At 39.7% G+C, this 21,472-nt stretch overlaps 2 protein-coding genes across 5 annotated transcripts in view; one reads left to right on the top strand and one right to left on the bottom strand.

Moving 5' to 3' along the window:
- The first annotated feature begins 630 nt into the window (after positions 1-630).
- On the top strand, positions 631-19,354 carry LOC121301450 (long-chain-fatty-acid--CoA ligase ACSBG2-like). Of its 4 annotated transcripts, none has more exons than XM_041230866.1 (15): positions 631-894; positions 7,855-7,984; positions 8,917-9,068; positions 10,369-10,595; positions 11,651-11,739; positions 12,927-13,047; positions 13,215-13,295; positions 13,454-13,603; positions 14,174-14,350; positions 16,341-16,522; positions 16,862-17,095; positions 17,471-17,685; positions 17,969-18,108; positions 18,531-18,777; positions 19,078-19,354. In XM_041230866.1, the coding sequence occupies exons 2-15, from the start codon at positions 7,878-7,880 to the stop codon at positions 19,194-19,196; spliced, it is 2,241 nt and encodes a 746-aa protein (XP_041086800.1). In that variant the 5' UTR covers positions 631-894; positions 7,855-7,877; the 3' UTR covers positions 19,197-19,354. The 4 variants fall into 4 exon arrangements, with proteins under 4 accessions (XP_041086800.1, XP_041086798.1, XP_041086797.1 ...); XM_041230864.1 differs by lacking the exon at positions 631-894 and adding an exon at positions 4,527-4,693 and having other exon boundaries at positions 8,920-9,068; XM_041230863.1 differs by lacking the exon at positions 631-894 and adding an exon at positions 4,527-4,693.
- A 1,182-nt stretch (positions 19,355-20,536) lies between these two features.
- The window catches only part of LOC121301168 (F-BAR domain only protein 1-like), an 18,473-nt gene continuing 17,537 nt past the window's right edge, over positions 20,537-21,472 (bottom strand). Inside the window, exon 8 of the mRNA XM_041230307.1 lies at positions 20,537-20,572. Coding sequence (XP_041086241.1) covers positions 20,537-20,572 — 36 coding nt within the window. The remainder of the gene's footprint in view (positions 20,573-21,472) is intronic.

The following is a 21,472-nucleotide window of genomic DNA, read 5'->3' as shown; positions in this document are numbered from 1 at the left end:
ACAGCTAGTATGCACAGTGGGTTTCCTGCCTTCAGTGAGAGCGTGTTTATTTGCACACTTCTTCATTGCACCACCACCCACATTAACAGGCCTGTGGTGAGCACTGCTAGCCTCACGGCTAGCTCTTAAAGGTGCAGCACCCCATATTTAAAGGTGGTGCTACTTCTTTAGGGCATGCTGAACATGTCAGTTCTATAGGTGTTCACTTACAAATTCAATGTGGAGGGAGCTTGCACCCTTACAGCTAAAGCTTCTATAAACCAACTGGATCGTTAATAAGGGCAGATTAGTGTAGATGTGCAATATCAACACGCGTTCTTACCTGATACTGTAGAAAATGAATAATAATACAGCTTGAGGAGATGTTTCAGGGACTATGGAAAACGTGACACCATGATAAAAAAAAATAGAAAGTGCCAGTTTAATAGACATCAGTTTCCTCAAGAAAAAAAAAAAAAAAAAACACATGTGTATTGCAGTTACAGGAGTTCATTATTGAGTCCGGCCAATGGCATTAACCTACGTGTCACAGCGCGAAATGAATAACCGATAGAAGCCACCCCCAGATGCCGCTTCCATTTCTTTGTACACCCTATTGATCTTGCTGACGAGCACCGACATTTTAATTTCGCTGTCTCTGCCCTCGACCCCGCCCCGGGGGTGCGCTCCCAGGTGGCGTGTTTTTGAGACACGGCTCCGATTGGCTGTGATCAATGATTATTATTATTTGGAGAAGATGTCCCCCGTCCCCCTCCTCAAGTGTCCCGGTTAGCTGTAGTTCCTTGAAGTAAGAACACGTGGGCAGAAAAGTCAAAGCGACTCCTTACCGCCAGCAACGCAGGGGCCAGGCAGAATAACCCATTCACAATTTTTAACTATTGCTGTTCAGCCAAGGTAAGACTGTTTTAAAACAAAGACATACACACGTGCTAAAATAAATGCATAAATAAATAATCACCCATTTAGAAGTTAATTTGTTTTTGTAAACCAAAACAGTATCTGTAACACGTGTCATTCAGTGGCGTATGTAAGTTAATACTGTATCAATGTACGTTATTAATTACAATAACCCGTGGCAAGTGTTGCTACAGATAATAACCCGTCTTCCTTCTTTTCTGACCTCCAATTTCTAGGTATGTTTTAATTATTTTCCTGATAGGTTCTAGTTCTTCATAAGCGACGCATTACTTGAGAAATACTAGAAACATCTGTGTTGTTAAATGTTACGATCTTCTCTGGTGTAAACTTGGATACCTTAGATAGGGACACTTCTGTTTTAAAATGGGCACACATCGTTTTGCTTGCTTGTGTGTTTTCTCTGTATATTGTCATACCTATCTGAATTATAAATTCGCTATTCGTTTCATATTCGCAGCAGTGTAACGTAGCCTTTTCAAACCAGCTTTAATGTGAAGTTGACCAGTTGGGAATATTTTCGCAGCCTTTGTTTTACCGGTGAATCCTAGACATTGGGGAAAATCATTAGCGTTTCATATGCACTTCAGCAGTAAACAGGGCTGAATGGGCAATCATTAATTCACTTAGTAGTAACCAGTCTCAGTGTGACTCACACCTAATGCATTGGTTTTATTGTAAATAATGTATCTGTTTGTAACGTTATTTCCAAATGTCAAAGCATGTTGTAACCAAACAGCTAAGCCTCTGCCTTTTTTCAACTGAAATTCCTGCAACCGGGCTTGTTAATCAAATTAATTTCATAAACTGCATTTCAGAATGCTGTGCGGTTATTGCAGGTACCCTGTGCTCCAGGGCTAGGTTCATGTTTCACTGCGCATCTGTTTAAAGAAGCAGTATTGGATTTCTTTACCTATTTGCATTAACCTATTTAGCTGTTACAATATTTATACACGCAAGAACCACTCTGTTGCTGTTAGCCTCCTCTGTCACGCACGGAAGCAGGTTTACATGCATTGCAATCTTAATGTGCGGTGCTAGAAACGATTACAATGACACAATCCCCAAACATTAATGTCAAGAAATAGTTACAAATAAGAAATAAAATAGATACTGTTTAGAGGTCATTACTATTATGACTTCCTGTAGAATGTATATTACATTTATTATTATTATTATTATTATTATTATTATTATTATTATTATTATTATTATCATAGATCATAGGCACACAGATTATTCATTTACCCACCATCCTGTAGCCAAGCTCTTTGGCTATTGAACTAGGGGAGGAGTCTGTACCACAAGGGGGGCTGAAATTCTTGAAATGATCCCAGTGAACGACAGTAACCCCTGCGTATTTGCTCCTCTAATGGGCAGATGGGCTCAGCTGTCATGTGACTGTGTGCAGATGGACAAGTCTTGCCTCCCGATTGGTTGAAATGATCTGGCTATATGGTGTTTCTCCTGAGACAGCTGTAGTGGAAAGGGGATGGGGCTGAGCATTTAGGTGCAGCAGTCTTGCTTTCACACCAAGCACTGTTTTATATGCCTGGAGTTTTTAAAATATTTTCTTTTGCAGTGCCAGTCCGTTTGGGGAAATTCTGAAAGTGACTGTGACTCATGTTCTTACATTTCTGTTTTTTTGTTAGGAAGAGCTTATTAGCCCTAACAGCTGGGAAAGCTGGCACTATAATTAGAAATAATGGGACGGGTAGGGTGAATCATGCAATTGGACCTTCTTTACGGGTATATTCAGTTACAAGTGTGTGTGTGTGTTCTTTTTGTTTTTATATATATATATGTAATTTGACTAATTCTCGTCTTGTATTCCCTAGTTTCTGCTTTATACAGTTTACACTTTACTAAATCGGTCAATGAGAAATACATGGGGAACCTTCCCTTTTGCAGATGCAGCAAAAGAACCCACAAAATAGAACTGGTGACTGTTGCAAACCTGTATGACATAAGCTTCTTGAGTTAGAGGTTATAGTGGGGAAAAAGAAAACATGCAAGAAGGGAAAGTGAATATAGACAGCAATAAATCCCTAAGACTGACACTTACCAGCTGTGGCACTTGACGAAATCTGACCAGATTTATTTAAAACCGATTTCTTTTAATATAAATTACATTTGACAAGATCACAGTATGGTAGGGCAGCTGTGAACAGTAAAATATAATAAAGTTGTTGTTTTTTCCCCACAGTTGGCCACATCATGGCTGTGCTAACATAGATGTGTTGGTCCATACGGTCACTTGTGGTCATTTCTTTAGTGCGCTTTATAAAGCATTCTGAAGAGGGTTGCTTTAGGGGAAATCCCTAAAGAGGCAACATCGTCACAACTCTATATATAAAGTATCTGCCTCGTGTGGGAAGCCTTGGGAAAGTTTGGTGATTATTACTTTCTTCTCTGCCTCGTGCAGCAACTGAAACAATACACAATCCTCTCACGTTACATCGTCAGGCTCACTTGATAGAGCAAATAAATGTTGTGACCCCGACAACTGCCCACAAGATAATCTTAATTAACAACCTTCATCTCTCCCCAAACCATTAGGCATGCCTTGTGTATGACTTACCGTTTTATCCTCATTTTTATCATCCTTCCCCCATGAAGGCTGCAGCATCAGCAAGGAGAGGATGGTTAGTCCAGAAAAGAAAACCGATTAGCATTCAATGCTTCTCCTGCGTTGCCTGTCTAAGTGACAGTGGGCACGGCAGCTCTGTTTTTATGTGGAGTAGTTTTAAATCGCAATTACAGCTGCAATTTTAGGTTATCTAAAAAAAAATAATAATAATTGACAGGTAGGATCTCTGTATTAAAGAATGCATTTCTGTAGGTCACCCAGACTAGTATCAAAACATCCATGTTGAACTTTCTGCACGATTAAGATCCCCGGCCGTTTAGATAGTTTGAATATAACAGAGGTCACTCTCTCACCTCCAGAGAGCGGGTGGGGAAGGTGTAGATGGTTATCCCCCACAGGCGCACTGCGATTCAGCTGCTTGTGGGTAACATTAATCCCCCTCTGCGCATTTTGATAGCTGTGTTAGCATGAGCTGTCAGACCACTGGACTTTTGCAGCACAGCTCCTGTAAATCTTTTATCAGTGTGTGTGTGTGTGTGTGTGTATGTAGATTCTAAAGGTTACCAGTCACACCTAGAAAACATCATAAAATCTTTCTACAAAATACATAAGTGAAACGGAACATATTTGTTTTATCTTGATTGACTTCTCTGTTTACAAAGGAAGAAATATGTTATCGATAGCTTCAAACTGCCGTCTGTCGTGTGTTTGCAATTCCAAGCTTCTGGCTTATTTGTCCTATAGTAACCCCTGTTCACTTTTAGCTGCAGAACTGTGCTGCTGACATCAGTGTGTGCGTTACCAGAGATGCAAAAAAAAAAGGTTTGAGCATCCTATAGAGAAATGATACTGCAGCCCCCAGTGAGTTATTTAGTGCATGTCCTGCCACACCATGTGATCTAAGGGTATGCCCATATGTGGGAGTACAGTGTGTGGTGTGATGAGGGCCTGGTAAGATCCGCCAATCAGAATGTTATGTCTATGATGTCACTTGCGTATTGCGTATGCTGGGGGCAGGGAGTGCTGTTTGAAAATGGATGGTGTGTTACACATTTGCAAGGCTAGGTCTAGTGGCAACATCTCTCAAAGAGACTGCATACATAGCAAGCTTTAAAACCAGTTATTAGGGGACAAGTTGATCATAGGAATTGAAGAAGATAACTCGGACCACTCTACCAACGATGCACTGTAAGAGGTTTTTTTTTTTTTTAATTACTGTTATATTAACACTAATGATTTGTTTTCATTTTTCAAATCTATACATGAAGGTGCTTCACAGTCTAATTTAAGGTCATTATTATCAAAGTGTTATCTTTTTAAAATGGAATATTTAAATGCACACTGATTGTTAAAACTTGTGATATATATTGAAACACTAAACCCTCGCTAAACTGTACATGATCTGAATGTAGTGGTCATTTTGTACAGACATTTTAACATACTGTACTTTGTGCAGTTAGTAGAATTTTACAATTGGTGATTAAAATGTTACTGAACACATGTATATTTCTACTTGTCAAGGGGGTCTTTTTAGTTTATATGAATATATTAGTTTACTTTTGTGTAGATTTTGATGGATTTTGTGTCCTGATACATTACAGCAGTTCCATGCATGCACAAAAAGTTAATGAATTTAAACTGTTACTGAGTTCATGTGAAAAAACTACCATGCACAAATGAAGAGTTAGAATTATATTCAAAATGGTAACGGCATTTCATAGGTGTGGTTGAACTATAACTGCATAAAAAAAGCCTAGTTTTCAGAGAAATGGTTATAGAATTGCACACAGCACGGTATACAGTACACAGATGCTGCAGCAGCAGTACATTGCACTGAGAGTTTAAACCTGACACCTTTAAGAAGAAAAACAGTTATTGTAGGAATTCTTCTCCTTGACTGCAAGTTTATGAATGAGCCTCATTTAAAAAAAAAAAAAAAAAAAAAAAAAAAAAAAAAAAGATCCCAGCAATTGAGCTAGATAGACAGCTGCAGCAACCCTGTGAAACAGCCCCCCGTTCATGTAAGGGGCATCACTGTATAAATGCTGGGCGTGGCTGGCCCTAGAGGAATTTGGAACATATTTAACATCACTTGATTTGTACAGTGCATTTACTTGTAGTACCACAACGAAGAAGTGCATTAGCATACAATAGGTAGAGGCATGAGTTTCTAAAAGACTTTGATTTGTGAGTTGCAGTTTATTATTTTTTTTATTTGCTATACCAATTCTTCGATTTCAATTGATTGGCCAATTGGGTTTGGGGACATTAGGTTTAAAAAGGTAGAGAGAGCGTTTTTTGGTTGAAACATCTGCTATAAAAAATCTATGATTTTTAAAATGTATTATCTTCTCCCGAACATAGCAGATCAACCAAATAGCATCCCTCCAAGATTTGATAACTACAACTTCAGAACAGAGGAGGCTGTTTTTTTTTTTTATTTTGTTGCTGAGTGCACTTTGTAGAAATGCCCCCGCCAGTAAAAATCCACTTGGCTTGTGGGTCGTCGGAACTTGGTGGGTTTCTACATGGAGTCCACGGTACGAAACACAGAGAATAAACCTGGTGGGGGAATTTAGCGAAGAGTTTCAAGTCAATCTAACAATACAGTTTACAGCAAAGTATTACTATGTGTGTGTGTGTGTGTGTGTGTGTGTGTGTGTGTGTGTGTGTATATATATATATATATATATATATATATATCTCGCCATCATTTACTGATCATTTACTGTTAACCCAAGTGTTTTGAGATGTGTTGTAAAACTGGTAAGGAAGGAATGTAACCATGGAAACCACTTCCAGGAATGTAAGCCAGTCACTGCTACTCTTGATCAACCGTTATCTGGCACTAAAACACAGACTAAACAAAACTGATCAGGACTTGCCCTGCGATTTCTGTTTTTAATTGAGTATGTAATAAGTGCAGTTTACATGGAAGACTGAGAAGTATTTTACATGTTTCATGGAAGCAAATCTGTGTAAATTAGGTATATTGCCAATAAATGCCAATATACCTATACCCCTGATGATATAGTGATACATGGGCTGTGGGTGGTGTTTAGGTATAAGGAATGCACATAGAAGCATTAATTTAGGGTTAGAAAATGCTTTTTTGTTTGTTTTTTTCTCATTAAAAATCCATTAACATTTACAGGGGTTGGTTATGAATAATGTTTCTTCCTATTCTTCTAACTGGAAGTTAAACTTTAATGTAAGAAAGAGCTACTGATTCACTTTGGCTTTAACTGAATAGATCAAGCAGGTCTGCTTCTCTTATCTGAAGGTTACGCATTGTTCTTAACCGGTACTAACTTCCACGATGTTTGACGCATTTCAGGGACATGAACTGCTGATAGAAAATAAGGAAATCAAGGAAATTATTGCTTAACAAGACAGTTTTCTTACAATTCCGTGACTTTTCAAACACACAGTTTTGTTTTTTTTTAAAGTGTTTCAATAATTTCTTGCCCTAACCATGTTGCATGAAGCATATTCTCTCTCCCCTCTCTCTCTCTCTCTCTCTCTCCTCTCTCTCCTCTCGCACACACACACCAACACACACAAATAACACATTGTGAAGCCATAAAGATTTGCAGGACTTTTATTATTAGTTCTACACCTATGATTTTTGGCATGAATGTCCGATTCCACTAATAGTACCTGCTTCAAATACTGCAACAGGTCGCTAACATTTCTGGAGCAAAACAGGTTTTGTGGGTGTGATTCAGAATATATTGGTTGTAAATATTTATGGCTTTACAGTATCAAGGAACAAAAAGTATGGGGCCAAGTACCGCAGGTTAGCGCATCAGTGGAGAATCAGCTAGCACACACACACTGTGCCCTCGAAGCTTGTGAATAGCATGAAAGGGAGCATGAGTTATATACAGCCAAAGTGAGACACATTGAATTGCAACACGTGGGGTAGATTGCAAACAGTGTTCACATCTTTCAGTGCAAATGCATTTTGATTAAAATAAAATGTTCCTGTTACCTTTCTAAAAATGTGTTGCTTCAGATTGTTCCCCTGCTCTAAAACACTTGCCTTTATCCCCTGTTAAGTAAACTGCACAAGAGGGGATAATAATACCAAACTCAAAAAACGGTCTCTGGTAGAAGGGAATTAGGCTTATCCTTTACAATTTAACACTTGGATTGAGAGCAGACTACTTCAGAAGGCTACATAAACAAGATGTGAATTTTGGGTACAGCAAAGACATCTGGTATCACTGTTTGTTTATTATACATTATACATCAAAGCTAATTGGGATAATGGGTTTCAGTTCAAAATTGCAATATATTAAAATTGTCTGCTTCAGCACAAAGTGACCTTGTACTGTAATTTACAGTAACACTACTGAGTGGACCTGTGATGTCAGCTGCCACAGTGATGGAGCCAGCTGGAGATTACCTGCAGTCATGCAGCCCTGACAGGTGTGACGTCTCTGTCATAGATCTTGTTGTGGAGTCTTCAGCAAAGTACGTACCAGCCCTGTCTGTTTGAAACGTCTTGGTGTCTCTACACATTACGTCTGTTTTCTGTCTCTCAATGGAGTATTTACAATCTATTTGCATGGCATTCAGCTTAATATGTGATTGCTTGTCTGCCCAATATTTGCAGATCAAACGACAATTTATATAATATGTTGGGTTGTCAAAAAAATAACTGTAACGTGGCCAAAAAAACCCACATTTCTGAGGTACCAATGGTATGTAAAAAAAAAAGGTAGTGGAAAGAATTGATTGTAGTTAGCATGTATAAATGCTTTAGTACCTGTTTCAGTGGGTCCCGTGTTACAGATTATTTGTAATAGTTATGTCATTAAAAAGCAATACAAGAAAAAAACCCACAGAGCCACTTTACAATATAAATGTTTTAATTTTGGCTGTCTGTCTCTGTTATAATCAGTTCAAGTCCAGGCCACCTTAATTCAGATAATTGCCTGCTTTTGTATATTGCTTTTAATAACAGTTTTTTTCTGTGTCAAATTTATTTACAAATAAAAAGACAACAGCGGTTAAAATGATAAGATTTGGTTTCACTTTTTTTTTTTTTTTACTGTGTGGTTCAATGTCTGAAATCAACTGGACTGCTTTACAAGCTAAGAAAGCTTTTATAAATTGTTTGGATGCTAGATAAGAATGTACTTGGCATAATTTTACAATGAAGATTACATAACACATGGGTACTTATTTACACAAACATGGTGCAAGGTATTACATATTCCACACAGGACCAGGCATCATAAGTTAGTTTGTTTGGAAAATAATTCAAAATGATTAACAGAAGTAACAAGAACTTATTGTATTGTGCATAGGTTTTTTGCATACTTGTCTTTTTTCAACTCAGAATTTCAATGAAAATGCTAATTAAAAGAAAGACATGTTCAGGTCAGTGTTCTGTTCTTAAGAAGCAGTGTTCCCGTCATTAGTGATTCATCGGAGGAAGAGCATTCTTCAGAAAGGGACGAGGAAGCAGACACAGAGGTGACCCCAGCCCAGCAGATCCTGCAGAGTGGAAGCTGTGTTAGCACTCAGGAAAACAAGCCAGTAATGGCAAACGGTGAGGCAGGACTTCCATTACCTTCACTACGGAACAATTCAGAACATCTGCAACAACAGCAGGCAGAAAAAAAAAAAGATTGTAATCAAGCCAACAGAAATAGGTGTTGTTGATTTTAGGTAATCAGTAATCGGCCATCATACAGTATAAATGTACTGCCGTGTCATAAAATGTGATAAAGAAGTCACAAGGCCACTGTGTTTTCCAACAATACTCATACCAGTAAGTATGATTCATAACTTTGTTGGGGAGATTTGTGTTCCCACTGTGACCATTTTAGAAAGTTTATTCACAGTGTGCTCTCTTGTCTATGCCTAGGTGCATTTGCATAATGCATTGTGTGCTCTCAGTGACTTCCTCTTCTGTAGTTTAATGGAAAACGAACTCCACTCCACTGGGTATTTTTTTTGGTGATTTACCTGGCCTGATCGGGTTATTCCAGAACTCTGATGCATTCGGTATTGTTAAGAACTTTTCCAGTTACGAATTTAAATGGGTCTGCTTGCATATCCAGTCCATTCTTTCAGTACAGCAATTTGAATGTTATCAACAAAAGATTTTATGGAATACCTGTGCATGTGCTCGGTGAGTTAGTCAGGCAAGTGAAATACCTTAGATTCCACAAAAAGTGTACAAGAAGAATGTACCTTCGTAATAATTCAATTTGCTGAACGATGGCTGTGCTTGTGGCGCGGCACTGCAGTCAGTTCATGTCCTGGAGGGCTGCCAGTTTGTAACGTGAGGCACCCCCATTGGAAGCATTGTGTGGCTCGTGCCACATGCTGACCGGAACAGTGCTTCCCTATTCATGCTGCATCTCAGTTAATCAGCATAAGAGATGGACGGCAATGCTAATGAAAAGGCCTTTTCATAACCCCCCCCCCCCCTGAGTGTGCTGTGTCAGCCGGGGGGGACTCTGGGGCAAGCACTTTATTATGAACAGTAAATAAACAAGCTGATGGAGCTTCAAAGCTGCCAATGTGGTGCCAGCCTTGAGAGCCTGCTTGGAATAGAGATTTATGGGAAGACATTCATAAAAGCCTGACAATTAAGCATACCATTAATAGGGCTGATTTAAATACAATTTTCCTTTTTTACTCGCTCATACTTTATTGCTGCAGTATATATATCAAATAGTTTTGACACAACTCAACAGCTTGCTTGAAAAACAATGAGTAAACATTTTGTAACTGTTGGTGATAATAATACATATATTTAATGTAATCTTTTTTATTTATAATATATATTTTCTGCATCAACCAATGTTAATAATGAGCTCTGCTTGTTGTTTGATTTCCAGAGCAGCAACTATTCACAACAAGAGAGGAAGGGGAAGTGAAGCTGAGGATGGAAGAGTCTGGCCAAGCTGCAGAGCCCGCCGTCACAGTCAGTCAGATGTTCCTGCAAACTGTGGAGCGGTTTGGGGACCAGGTGGCGCTGGCATCCAAGGACGGAGACAACTGGAACAGACTGACCTATAAAGAGTACTATCAGGGATGTCGAACGGCAGCTAAAAGCTTCTTAAAGGTAATTTTAGGGGTGAAAGTTTCTTTGCAGCACCACTGAACAGAAATCTTCTTTAATAACATGCAAACTAAATCTCAGGTCTCCTGAACTTTAACAGTTGATGCCAGGGAATGTATTGCCTGCCCTTGCTAGTTTACGCCTGTTGTCTGAAGGGTTTCGTTTTGCAATATCCACCTAACCGAATATCCAAATGGAATGCAGAGGCCAACTGATGCCATTTGAGGTGCAGGTTAATTTAGCCAAAGTATTTTGTTGTGTTGTTTTATTTAGCAAACTTTGAAGTGTACAAATCACACGAGTAACACTTAACCCCAAGGTGAAATTGATCTTGCTTCAATAATGAAAGTAAAAACAAAATGACTAAACACACGCTCCAGTGAGCCTGCAGGTTAATTAACTTTACTTGAATTCGTTAACATTTTGCGGCTAGGTGAATGGGCTCATTTTAAATTAATTTTGCTTGATATTTTTATCTCAACTTCTCAGTTTTTTTCGTTCTAATCCAGACCAGTAACTCATCACAGTTCTCCCTCTTTAACAAATTATAGGTGTCCCTTTTTATAAAGTTTTATTTCTGGATACCATAATAAAAGCGTATTGCAAAGTGTAGTAGAGCATTGGCAAGCTTGGTAAAGAAGTATGGTGCAGAATGAAAAACAAAACACAGTAATCTATGTTAAATGCTTAGTGTCAGCATGGAAAAAAGATGGTAAACTGAAAAGATGGCTTTCAGAATTTACCGTGAGCATTTGTCTGCGTCCGCTAATCTTTAACTGCTTCAGTTAGCAACAGGTTAACCCTACAAAGCTACTATATTGCTTGGAGTTTATAAACAACCTGGCTAACATGGCAACTGCATTCGCCGACAATGCTGGTTCTTTGACTCTAGTTTTGAAATGCCTGACAGTTTATTGTAAACCTAATTCAATGAAGGTGTCATTAATCTTCCTTTTGCCCATCGGAGGAAACAAAAGAGAAGGTGTAGAATGTCACCTGAACATGTGGCTGTGATTGAGTTCCATACCTGTGTGGTAAGCAAGTGCCTTTGTTTGCAGCTTGGGCTGGAGCGTTACCATGGAGTTGGGATCCTGGGATTCAACTCTCCGGAGTGGTTCATTGCAGATATCGGAGCTATTCTAGCAGGGTAAGAACAATCGAACCATCTCGCACCATGCCGTATGCTCTACAGAACAGTATTTGGTCATTATTGTGTTCTGCCTCCACCCCCCCAGGAACCTAGCCCCCCACTGTCTTTTGTTTTTTGTAAATCTGCTGCACAGTGAACCTTGTTAACCCTGCTTCCACTTACAGTGAAGCTGTCTCTTACTATTCTGCCCTCTTAGGTAGCTGCTGGTGTCTATCCAGCATGTAAATACTGTTGTTTTGGGTGGGGCGTGTTTGGATTTGCAACAAACAGGAACTGGGTGTAAACATAAACATACAGAAAGATGTTATCTGTTTGTACAAGTCATTTTGGAGTATGTATCTTGATCACCTTGTCCTTCCTGAAGGGGACTGCTTGTTTATTTTGGTAAAGATGAACAGTCCAAAGCACCTTTGCCCGTTGTTCTACAGTCCAGTTTCTGTGTTCTTGTGTATATTTAACCCTTTTAGTCGTGTTCCTCTTTCTTAACAGAAGCATTCTTACTGCAACACATCCTTTTAAGTCTTGATTTTCAAGAGTGACCTTCGTACTGTTGATTTGATGGACAGTGACACCTCAATTCAATTCATCTGTTGTCAATTCAACACTTGCCTTTTTTTATATTCCTTAAGGATATTATCTTCAAGTATTGCCCATCCTTGTTAGACAGCTTTTTGGGTCTTCCAGTCCTGGGTTTGTCAATTACAGATGATGCGTCTCTGTACTTGTTGATTATGCTTCAGATAGCACACCCTGAAAATCGAGTGATGCGAGCGATTTAACTCAATGTTTTTCCTTCTTTATGCAAGTCAAGGTTGTTATAATAGTGGAGGCTTTGAGTAAATTCTTGATGCAAATGAATGCATCAGAGTAGAACAATGCAACATTTCAAGACCAACAGAATGTGTGTGTGTGTGTGTGTGTGTGTGTGTATATATATATATATAGTGTGTGTAGATATATATTTGGCCATAGTTGTGCGTTACTTGTAAGTATAGCTACAAAATAACCATGCTTTTGAAAGCTAAATTCATATCCTAGGAGTTAAGTGTCAAGCCAGGTTAGAGACTTTGAAAATAGTTCCTGTGTGAAAATTACAAAAATGAATATATAGATATGCCTGTACCCAAAAAGAGTTGTATCGCACAGTTAAAAGCATCTTATCTCTTATTCTGAAAATTTTCCAGGGGATTTGCAGTCGGCATCTACACTACAAACTCTCCTGAAGCTTGTCAGTACGTGGCAGAAAACTGTAAAGCTAATGTCCTGGTCGTTGAAGATCATAAACAGCTGCAGAAGATTCTTCAGGTAATTATCTGTGCTGCTGTGATCAAGTTTGGTCAAGTTCTAGTTAATAAGCATTCCTTTCTGGAAATTGTTTACGAAATTGCAAAACTGCCTACCAAAGAAACATCAGGTTGCATTAATGGATATTTCTGTAAGTATAGCTCTGTTCATGTGCTAAATATCTGCAGGTTCAAGACAAACTCCCACATGTGAAAGCCATTATTCAGTACAAAGATGCACTAAAAGAGAAGAAACCAAACCTCTACACGGTAAGGGATTTCTTTTCTTCATTGTTTCCGGAAGTGACCTGTGTTTAGCCTCGTATTGAAGTTGCTCAGTAAAGTTTGTATTTGCTCGTATGGATTACATTGAAATAAACCCTGACATAATAAAAAATAAAGGGCTTTTTCTTTTCTTTTATAAACAGTGGGCAGAGTTTATGGAGATGGGAACGGATGTCCCAGACTCCCAGCTGGATGAGATCATTGCCTCCCAGAAGCCCAATCAATGCTGCACTCTAATCTATACCTCAGGGACCACTGGCCAGCCCAAAGGAGTGATGCTCAGCCATGACAATGTGAGTACAAACACTGTTCCCCTTGACTAGCGAACATAGTTTTCTGTCGTCCACTCTGCTCATTAGTGGAATGAGCTACTAGTACATCCCTGAAGACATTTCCACCAAGTACTGAGGTGGGATCTTTAAACACGCCACTACACTGTTACCTAGTGCCACAGCAAAACCCAGCCCTTTTAACTTACTGGTAAACAAGCTTACAATACTCTGATAGAACTGCATAGATGCAACACAAAGACCACGTGTATTGATTATCCACCTGTCTAACCTCAACATAAAGACCCACCTGAATCGAATCTCTTAAGCAGCCCTTACAATGATATTTTATAGGGCCACTTTCTTATGAGTATTAAATATATCGCCTTCCGTCACTGCTTGTATAATTGTACCATGTTACATTTCCTATCTATGCTTCCTATTTGCAGAAGCCGTAGCAGGGCTACTTCTAGTACCCCAGAGAGTTCTCAAACCGTTTTCTAAAAATGGAAATATGTGGTACCTAGCATATAGGCATCCCTGCAGCTTGGCTTTCCTAGCTGGGTTTGAGTCCCTGTGTCCCCTCTATTGCAGATAACCTGGACAGCGTTTGCTACAGGAAAGACGGTGAAGGTGACAGATGCCTGCGAGGCCCAGGAGGTGGTAGTTAGCTACTTGCCGCTCAGCCATGTAGCAGCTCAGATGATTGACATATGGCTGCCCATCAAACACGGAGGGGTCGTCTACTTTGCACAGCCTGATGCACTGAAGGTAAGGAAAGATGCGCAATTGACAAGGGGGTGCTTTCCAGTCATAAAGCGGCACAGTCTATTACAGGGGTGGCCAACCCTGGTCCAGATCTTCTGATTTTCATCCCACCCAAGTTCTCAGTTATGCCCTGGACACGCTGTCCGATGTGATCGATAGCGTTGCGACTTTTCAGGGCAGTGTATTATGCTTTGCAATACAGTTTTACAGGATTGGCCAATCGATTGCAGCATTTAAACATATTTAGTATTTAGTGATGTGATTCCCTTGCATCTGACCGTGTGTTATACCCACAGGGTATTCCGTTGGCTTGTATATAATGTCCGTGCCGATATCTTTTGAAAACAGCCCCAAAACATTGTACCTTAACTATAGACAAAAGGTTTACAGATTACAGTATTTAAAAACTGGTGCTATAAGCATGACTAACTTCTTATTTTTAGCATTTTAATAAATTATAACGAATAACAATTTTATTTACAATGAAGGGAAAACCCTTCATTGTAAATAAAAATGTGATTAGGTATAATTAATTAAAACGCTGTTAATAATAACTGAATCCTAATTGTAGCAGCAGTTAAGTATTCTGTAAATATTTCGCCTATAGTTAAAACGTGCAATGCTTATGGGGCTGTCAGGGATTGTGTTCGAGAGAGAGAGAGAGAGAGAGAGAGAGAGAGAGAGAGAGAGAGAGAGAGAGAGAGAGAGAGAGAGAGAGAGAGAGAGAGAGAGAGAGAGAGAGAGAGAGAGAGAGAGAGAGAGAGAGAGAGAGAGAGAGAGAGAGAGAGAGAGAGAGAGAGAGAGAGAGAGAGAGAGAGAGAGAGAGAGAGAGAGAGAGAGAGAGAGAGAGAGAGAGAGAGAGAGAGAGAGAGAGAGATGTGGTTTTCACGATCACGCTGCCTTTTAGCCAGCATTGTAGATAGCCTTATGTTTCACCTACTGTCAGTGATTTGCCCCATTGCCACTGTACTTGTTGCATCCAGGGCAGGTCAAACATCAAGGGGGGGGGAAATCACAATTGTGTGTCCCTTCCTGCAATCTCAGTCGCGCAGTGTGTGTTGCACGCTCACAAAGATTGTTTTGAGATGCAACGGTCGCATCAGGCAACGTGTTCTAGGCTTTACTTATTTGAACCAATTCTTTTCTTAATTTGGTCAACACTAACTTTTTTTTTTCTAGGCCTTTTAGCAATTAGTTATTTAAATATACCCAGAAAACCTGCAGGATTGGTACCAATCAGTTTAAACTTAGTAGTACAATTAGAGGTGTTACTGAATGTGAGGATAACAGTTAATTCAGCAAGCTTCCAACAACATAACGTACGACTAAATATTAATAAGCAGCCCGAAGTTACAAAGGGAAAGTAGTTCAAGTAGTATGTCATTGCTATAATCCACTGGCTTTTATGAGTACAGCCCATGGTGTGTATCTTCCCCATATTTCAAAGGCTGGAGTCCCCCTTTGGCTACTTAATTGTATAGGAAGAAGCTGTCCTATTTTACAAATCTCCTATCTTATTAAAGTTAATAACCAAGTCATCCAATTAAAAAATACTTACCTGAGTAACTTAATTCGATTTATGGAAGATAAAGCAACCTTTAAGTGGATGGCTTCATAGAGATACTTCTATTATAGCAGTGAAACTTTACAGATACCAAGCTTTAGCTATTGCAGTTTGGCCCAGTAATAAGCCCTTCTGCGTGTTAAGAGGATTGATCAAGTGGTTCCCAAGCCGCATCATCACTGCAGATGGATCTAAGTGCCTATTGTAAACAGATTACACTAATTTTACAATTGCTTGAGGTTCTTAGTCGGCCTCTCTTTATTGTATTTGCATTTAACTTTGCATGAGGAAAAAAGTCTGCTGATATGATCCCATGTCCTTGATCAGATGAAATGAGGAAAATATTTATCAGTTGATTTTGGTCCCCTTGTTAACCCTAATGTAAAACCAAGTTTGTTTACCCTGATGCACGTTGGCATGTTTCCACAGGGCTCCCTGGTGAACACCCTCAAAGAGGTGAGACCCACTGCATTTATGGGTGTCCCTCGCGTCTGGGAAAAAATGCAGGAGAAAATGAAATCGGTCGGTGCCAAGTCTTCTACCATCAAGAGGAAGGTGGCATCCTGGGCTAAAGACGTAGGGCTTCAGACGAACCTGAACAAAATGCACGGGTACGCCAGTGAAGACAACGTGCCATCGTATTATTATTATTATTATTATTATTAGGGAAATGTATTCACAACTTTATAAAGTGTTTTCTTTTGTGGCCAGGTATTTTAATGTGCTTGCGCTTGACTTGTAACTTGTTGCCTCTTGCCTCTCCGGGACCTCGGTGAAAATGAAGGCGTGTTTTCTGTCGCAATACTGACTGTGTAAACGTGTTCTCTGTCGCGATACCGACTGTAAATGCGTTCGGTTGCGATACTGTGTAAATGTGCTCTCAGTCTCAATACTGACTGTGTATAATGCGTTAAGTGCATGTCTCTTTTTTTCTCCCCCCCCCCCCTTAGGAATTCCTCGCTCCCGTTCAATTACCGCCTGGCAAAGAAACTGGTGTTTAAGAAGGTGCACAAGGCTTTGGGTCTGGACCGCTGTACCAAGTGCTACACTGGTGCAGCTCCCATTACTAAAGATACCCTGGAGTTCTTCCTGAGTCTGGACATTCCCGTGTATGAGCTGTATGGCATGAGCGAGAGCACAGGACCGCACACGATTTCTGTTCCCAGCGCTCACAAGCTCACCAGGTAGGGTTTCATCATGTCATGGCCTCAGGCCTCATTTCTGTAGCACCGGCACAAGCTTGTTATGCTGCAGTCATAGTGATCTAAGACACATTACCCAGGGTGAGAAAACTTGCACACCATGTCTATTAACTACCATTACTGGAGTACCATTACCTGTAAACAACTTGCACTGTACTTGGCTTCTGCCTAGGAAGTCCCTTTAGGTTCTAGTCCCTTTAGACATTCAGTACCGTTGTCATAAAGCTAGTTGCTGGATTCTTGTACCAGTTATGAAAGGTTCGCTTATGCAAGATCCTTGCCAAAAACTGTTTCGGAGCTCCTCAAGTAACCTGAAATTCAACATTCTTGACCTGAGTTTCATGCCATCCTCTGCAGTTGTGGGAAGGAGATCTCTGGGTGCAAGACCAAGATTGTCAACCCTGACTGTGAAGGAATCGGGGAGATCTGTTTCTGGGGTCGACACGTCTTCATGGGGTACCTAAACATGAAGGACAAGACGGAGGAGTCTCTGGACAGTGAAGGCTGGCTTCACTCCGGAGACCTGGGGAGGCAGGAGGAGGGCTTCCTCTTCATCACCGGCAGAATTAAAGGTAAAATTCCTCAGGCAAGCAGGGCTATCTATACACACTGTAATGCACTGTCACGGTACACATGCAGTCACTTCACAGTAAACCTGGTGTTAGTTTTTTACTGCTGGACGACAAATCATCTCATACCTTTTGATCACATACCTTCTAATAAGTGCCGTAGTTGTCAGCTAACTGTGTTATATCAAACTCATGTAGCTGAATACCCCGTAGCAGTCATGAATAGCATTGTTTTCTTGTGGTGACGAGCACTAATTCTTTCTTTTTTTGGGGGGGGGATTGATAGAGCTTATTATCACAGCTGGTGGTGAGAATATCCCTCCTGTCCCTATTGAAGATGCTTTGAAGGAGGTGCTGCCTGTCATTAGCAATGCCATGCTGATCGGAGATAGGAAGAAGTTCCTGTCCATGCTTTTGACACTTAAGGTATTTAACCAAACAGTGATGGAACTCCCAGCTTCTGCAATGTCTCAGTTCATCAATGATGGATGTTCTTCGTAATGAATACACAGCGTTGACTTGAAAATATCACACTTGTTTTCAAATGATCACTCATTTTTTGTATATATCTTAATAACACCACCAGATTCTGTCCCCCTAACATCCAGGAATCTTAAATGTGGCACTCTACTGCCATCGGGTGGCATTGATGTGTAAGCAGACTAATAATAATAATAATAGATGGGTGTTCCACTGTCCCACCCCTGGAAAAACCAACATGTATTTCTATTAAAGTAAGCCTCTCTGATGAAGAGGTATCTGTGTAAACAGTAGCCGTACAGCCATGTGTTCAGAACAGGTGGGGGACTGGACACTGTGTAACCTGATCTGTGTTTCTTTCACCACAGTGCAATGTGAATCCCGATTCTGGAGAGCCGGAGGATGAGCTCACCCCGGAAGCCATTGAGTTCTGCAAGAAGCTGGGCAGCAAGGCCGTCAAGGTCTCGGACATCATTGGAGGCAAAGACCGAGCCGTGCACAACGCAATCCAAGAGGGGATCAACCGGGTGAACGAGCAGGCCAGCTCCAACGCACAGAAGATCCAGAAGTGGACCATTCTGGAGAAGGACTTCTCCATTCCAGGAGGAGAGTTAGGTAAAAGTTGCAGTTACTGACAGAAAGAGCAGCCTGTCCAGTCACTCACACGTGAGCGAGGGAAGATAGAAGTAGAGTCCCGAGTTGATTTTGTCTTTACACGCACAGGAATGCGTGAGCCAGCTTGATCAGAACAGTGGTAAACGATGGTAAATGCTTTGTAATTTGCATGGGGAAATTGCATTTGTGTGCATTTACTAAAGTTGTATTTAAAAGAAGTATTCAATAGGGAATGATGTGAGTTTGTACTTTAAAAACGGCACTGGTGAGCCAACCCTCTTTAAATGTGTGTCTTTTCAGGGCCCACAATGAAGCTGAAACGACCGGCTGTCATGAAGATCTACAAAGACCAAATCGACAACTTCTATAAGGATTTTATTACTCCACCCACCCCAGAGAACCCCCTCTCAACAAAATAGGACCTCTGTACCAGCGGCTAGTCTCCAGGTTATAACAGACACCATCTGCAAACACATTATCTCTGTATAGCTCTTTATAGTGTAACCCTGAGCAGTTTGTTTATAATTGAGTCATGTTATGTTGTTTTTAAAAAAAAAAAAAAAAAACATTATTGATGAATTATAAATATACAGATTTGGCCAATTTTTTTTTTTTTAAGAAAATATTTATTAAAATACCAAAAGTGTTTATAATTTATTCACAAAAATGAATAGGGTTGTAAAGTATTCTTTAGCTAGTTAATTATTTATGTATCAGTTCATGTAAAAAATCGGTTTATTTGGACCGGTACGTTGCATTGGAAGCAATGCCGCATGCAATATTTGCAGCTAGTCAAGGTAAACGAGACACTAGCACAGAGATATACAGTGTAATATATGGAAGACTGCAAAACACGTCATTCCCTTTTATTTATTGTATTGTTTTGGTTCTGTTAATTCTCAGTGTATTTTGTATAAACATGATGAATGAAAGCTGTATAATATCTAGCTCCTGTTTTTAATCACCTCTTGATTTGGAGTTGTGCAATATTGCTTGATCTTATTTAAGCCAAATGTTTTGAAGTTTTACTATGGAGATGTTGTCAATATTACTGTCTTATGCCACAAGCTTTATTTATTTTTTTGTTCTCGTCAGTGTCCTGCTGAAAAAACAAAAAAAAGCCATTTATTTTACTGTTTTACTTTCAAGGGCATGTTTCAAATCAGGTCAGATGGACCACTAATGAAATATTTTAACATTTATTAAAATGTTTCCTTTTTTTTTTTCATACGCTGTGGTTTAAATTAATTTAATTGAGTTTGTCAGAAACATCATGATGTGGAACAGCCCACTCTGGCTGACATCATACAGATAATATTGTGGAAGTGAAAATCTTAAGCTTAATAAGTGGCACCAAAATCACACAGTATAATGCAAGTGCTGTAATTTAGGAGTAAGAGCGCACTATAGGCAATGCTTAAACATCATACACATACTGATCAATTAACCCCAAGATTACTGCATGCCCCCATATAGTAACGCATAGGTATACCCAACTACTGTAACCCACATCGCTATTCATAATACCCAAAACACAAAAGCTGGGTTCAGTAGATGTACCCCAGGTAGATGCACGGTACTTTTGTAGTTTGTGCCACCTAGTAAAAAGCCTTACCTTGTTTTTATGAAGGAAATGGAACTTGAAGGAATTGCCTCTATTAGGGGTTCAGGCACAGCAGAGATGAAGCTGTTACGTGGCATAGGAGTGAATTTAGCAAATTGTTAAACTTGCATTTCATTTGCTCTCCAGTTGTTGCAGTTACCGGAGTGTCAACAAGGGATACAGGAACTTGCACTTGGAGCAGTTTTACAGAGACGTTAATTTCCAGGAACTGTCTGAAGCCTGGTTAAGTTGATAAACTAATCCTGAGTAAACATTGCTTTTGGAAAATCTGAACAAGTTTTTATTGTAGGGCAGCTAAACGGGCAGGACTGAGTTTGTATTGAATAAGTTTCTTGAGCTTTCAGTGTGTTATAGGTGAGGCATGGAAGACGCACTGCCATGTGTCTGTCTTAATTGTAAGAATATTGTTAATTTATTAAAGGACTGATGAGAACTCATTCTATATTGCTTTCTTTATTTGGTTTTGTCACAGAGGTGTGATACTATGTACCAAAAAGAGTTTCCTCCAACAGTGAGAGCAGGGTTTGGGTTCTCTGCAGTCTGGCTGTAGTATAGTAGTCCCAGGTCTCTGATTTTCACACATCTGAAGATATGAAGGCATCTTCTATCCCTCTTAATCTTGTGTGCATTTTTCACCTGTCTTAAGTTCGATGTGCAAGAATCTTTTGCGTCTGTTTAATTATCGATGCAGAAAAGCAACTGTGAAGCTTTGAATGTGTGTGATTATTACAAATAAAATGCTTGTATATGTATATATTTTGTCTTTCCTCATTTTAATTTAGTTGGGGTAAAAGAATGCTTTGAGAATGAAGTGAAAACTACAGTGATGCAAATTATCAAACTGTAACATAACATTTTATTTCAAATCCTTGGTCCCTGTATGCTATGAATAACAAATATCAAACAGCAAGCTTGAAAAACAAATAATGAAGTGTTTTGCTGTTTTTCAAAACTAGATCCAAACAACTGAACTTCAATAAACTGGATTCTCCTTTACAAAAAAATAGGAATAAATGCTTTGTGTCCCAATGTCTGGCTTCCTGGTGGTGCAGTGGAAGAGCCATTACAAGT

Source organism: Polyodon spathula, chromosome 27, assembly GCF_017654505.1.
Source record: "Polyodon spathula isolate WHYD16114869_AA chromosome 27, ASM1765450v1, whole genome shotgun sequence".
NCBI classification, from domain to species: Eukaryota; Metazoa; Chordata; class Actinopteri; order Acipenseriformes; family Polyodontidae; genus Polyodon; species Polyodon spathula.
This window is presented reverse-complemented; position numbering and strand designations above follow the sequence as displayed.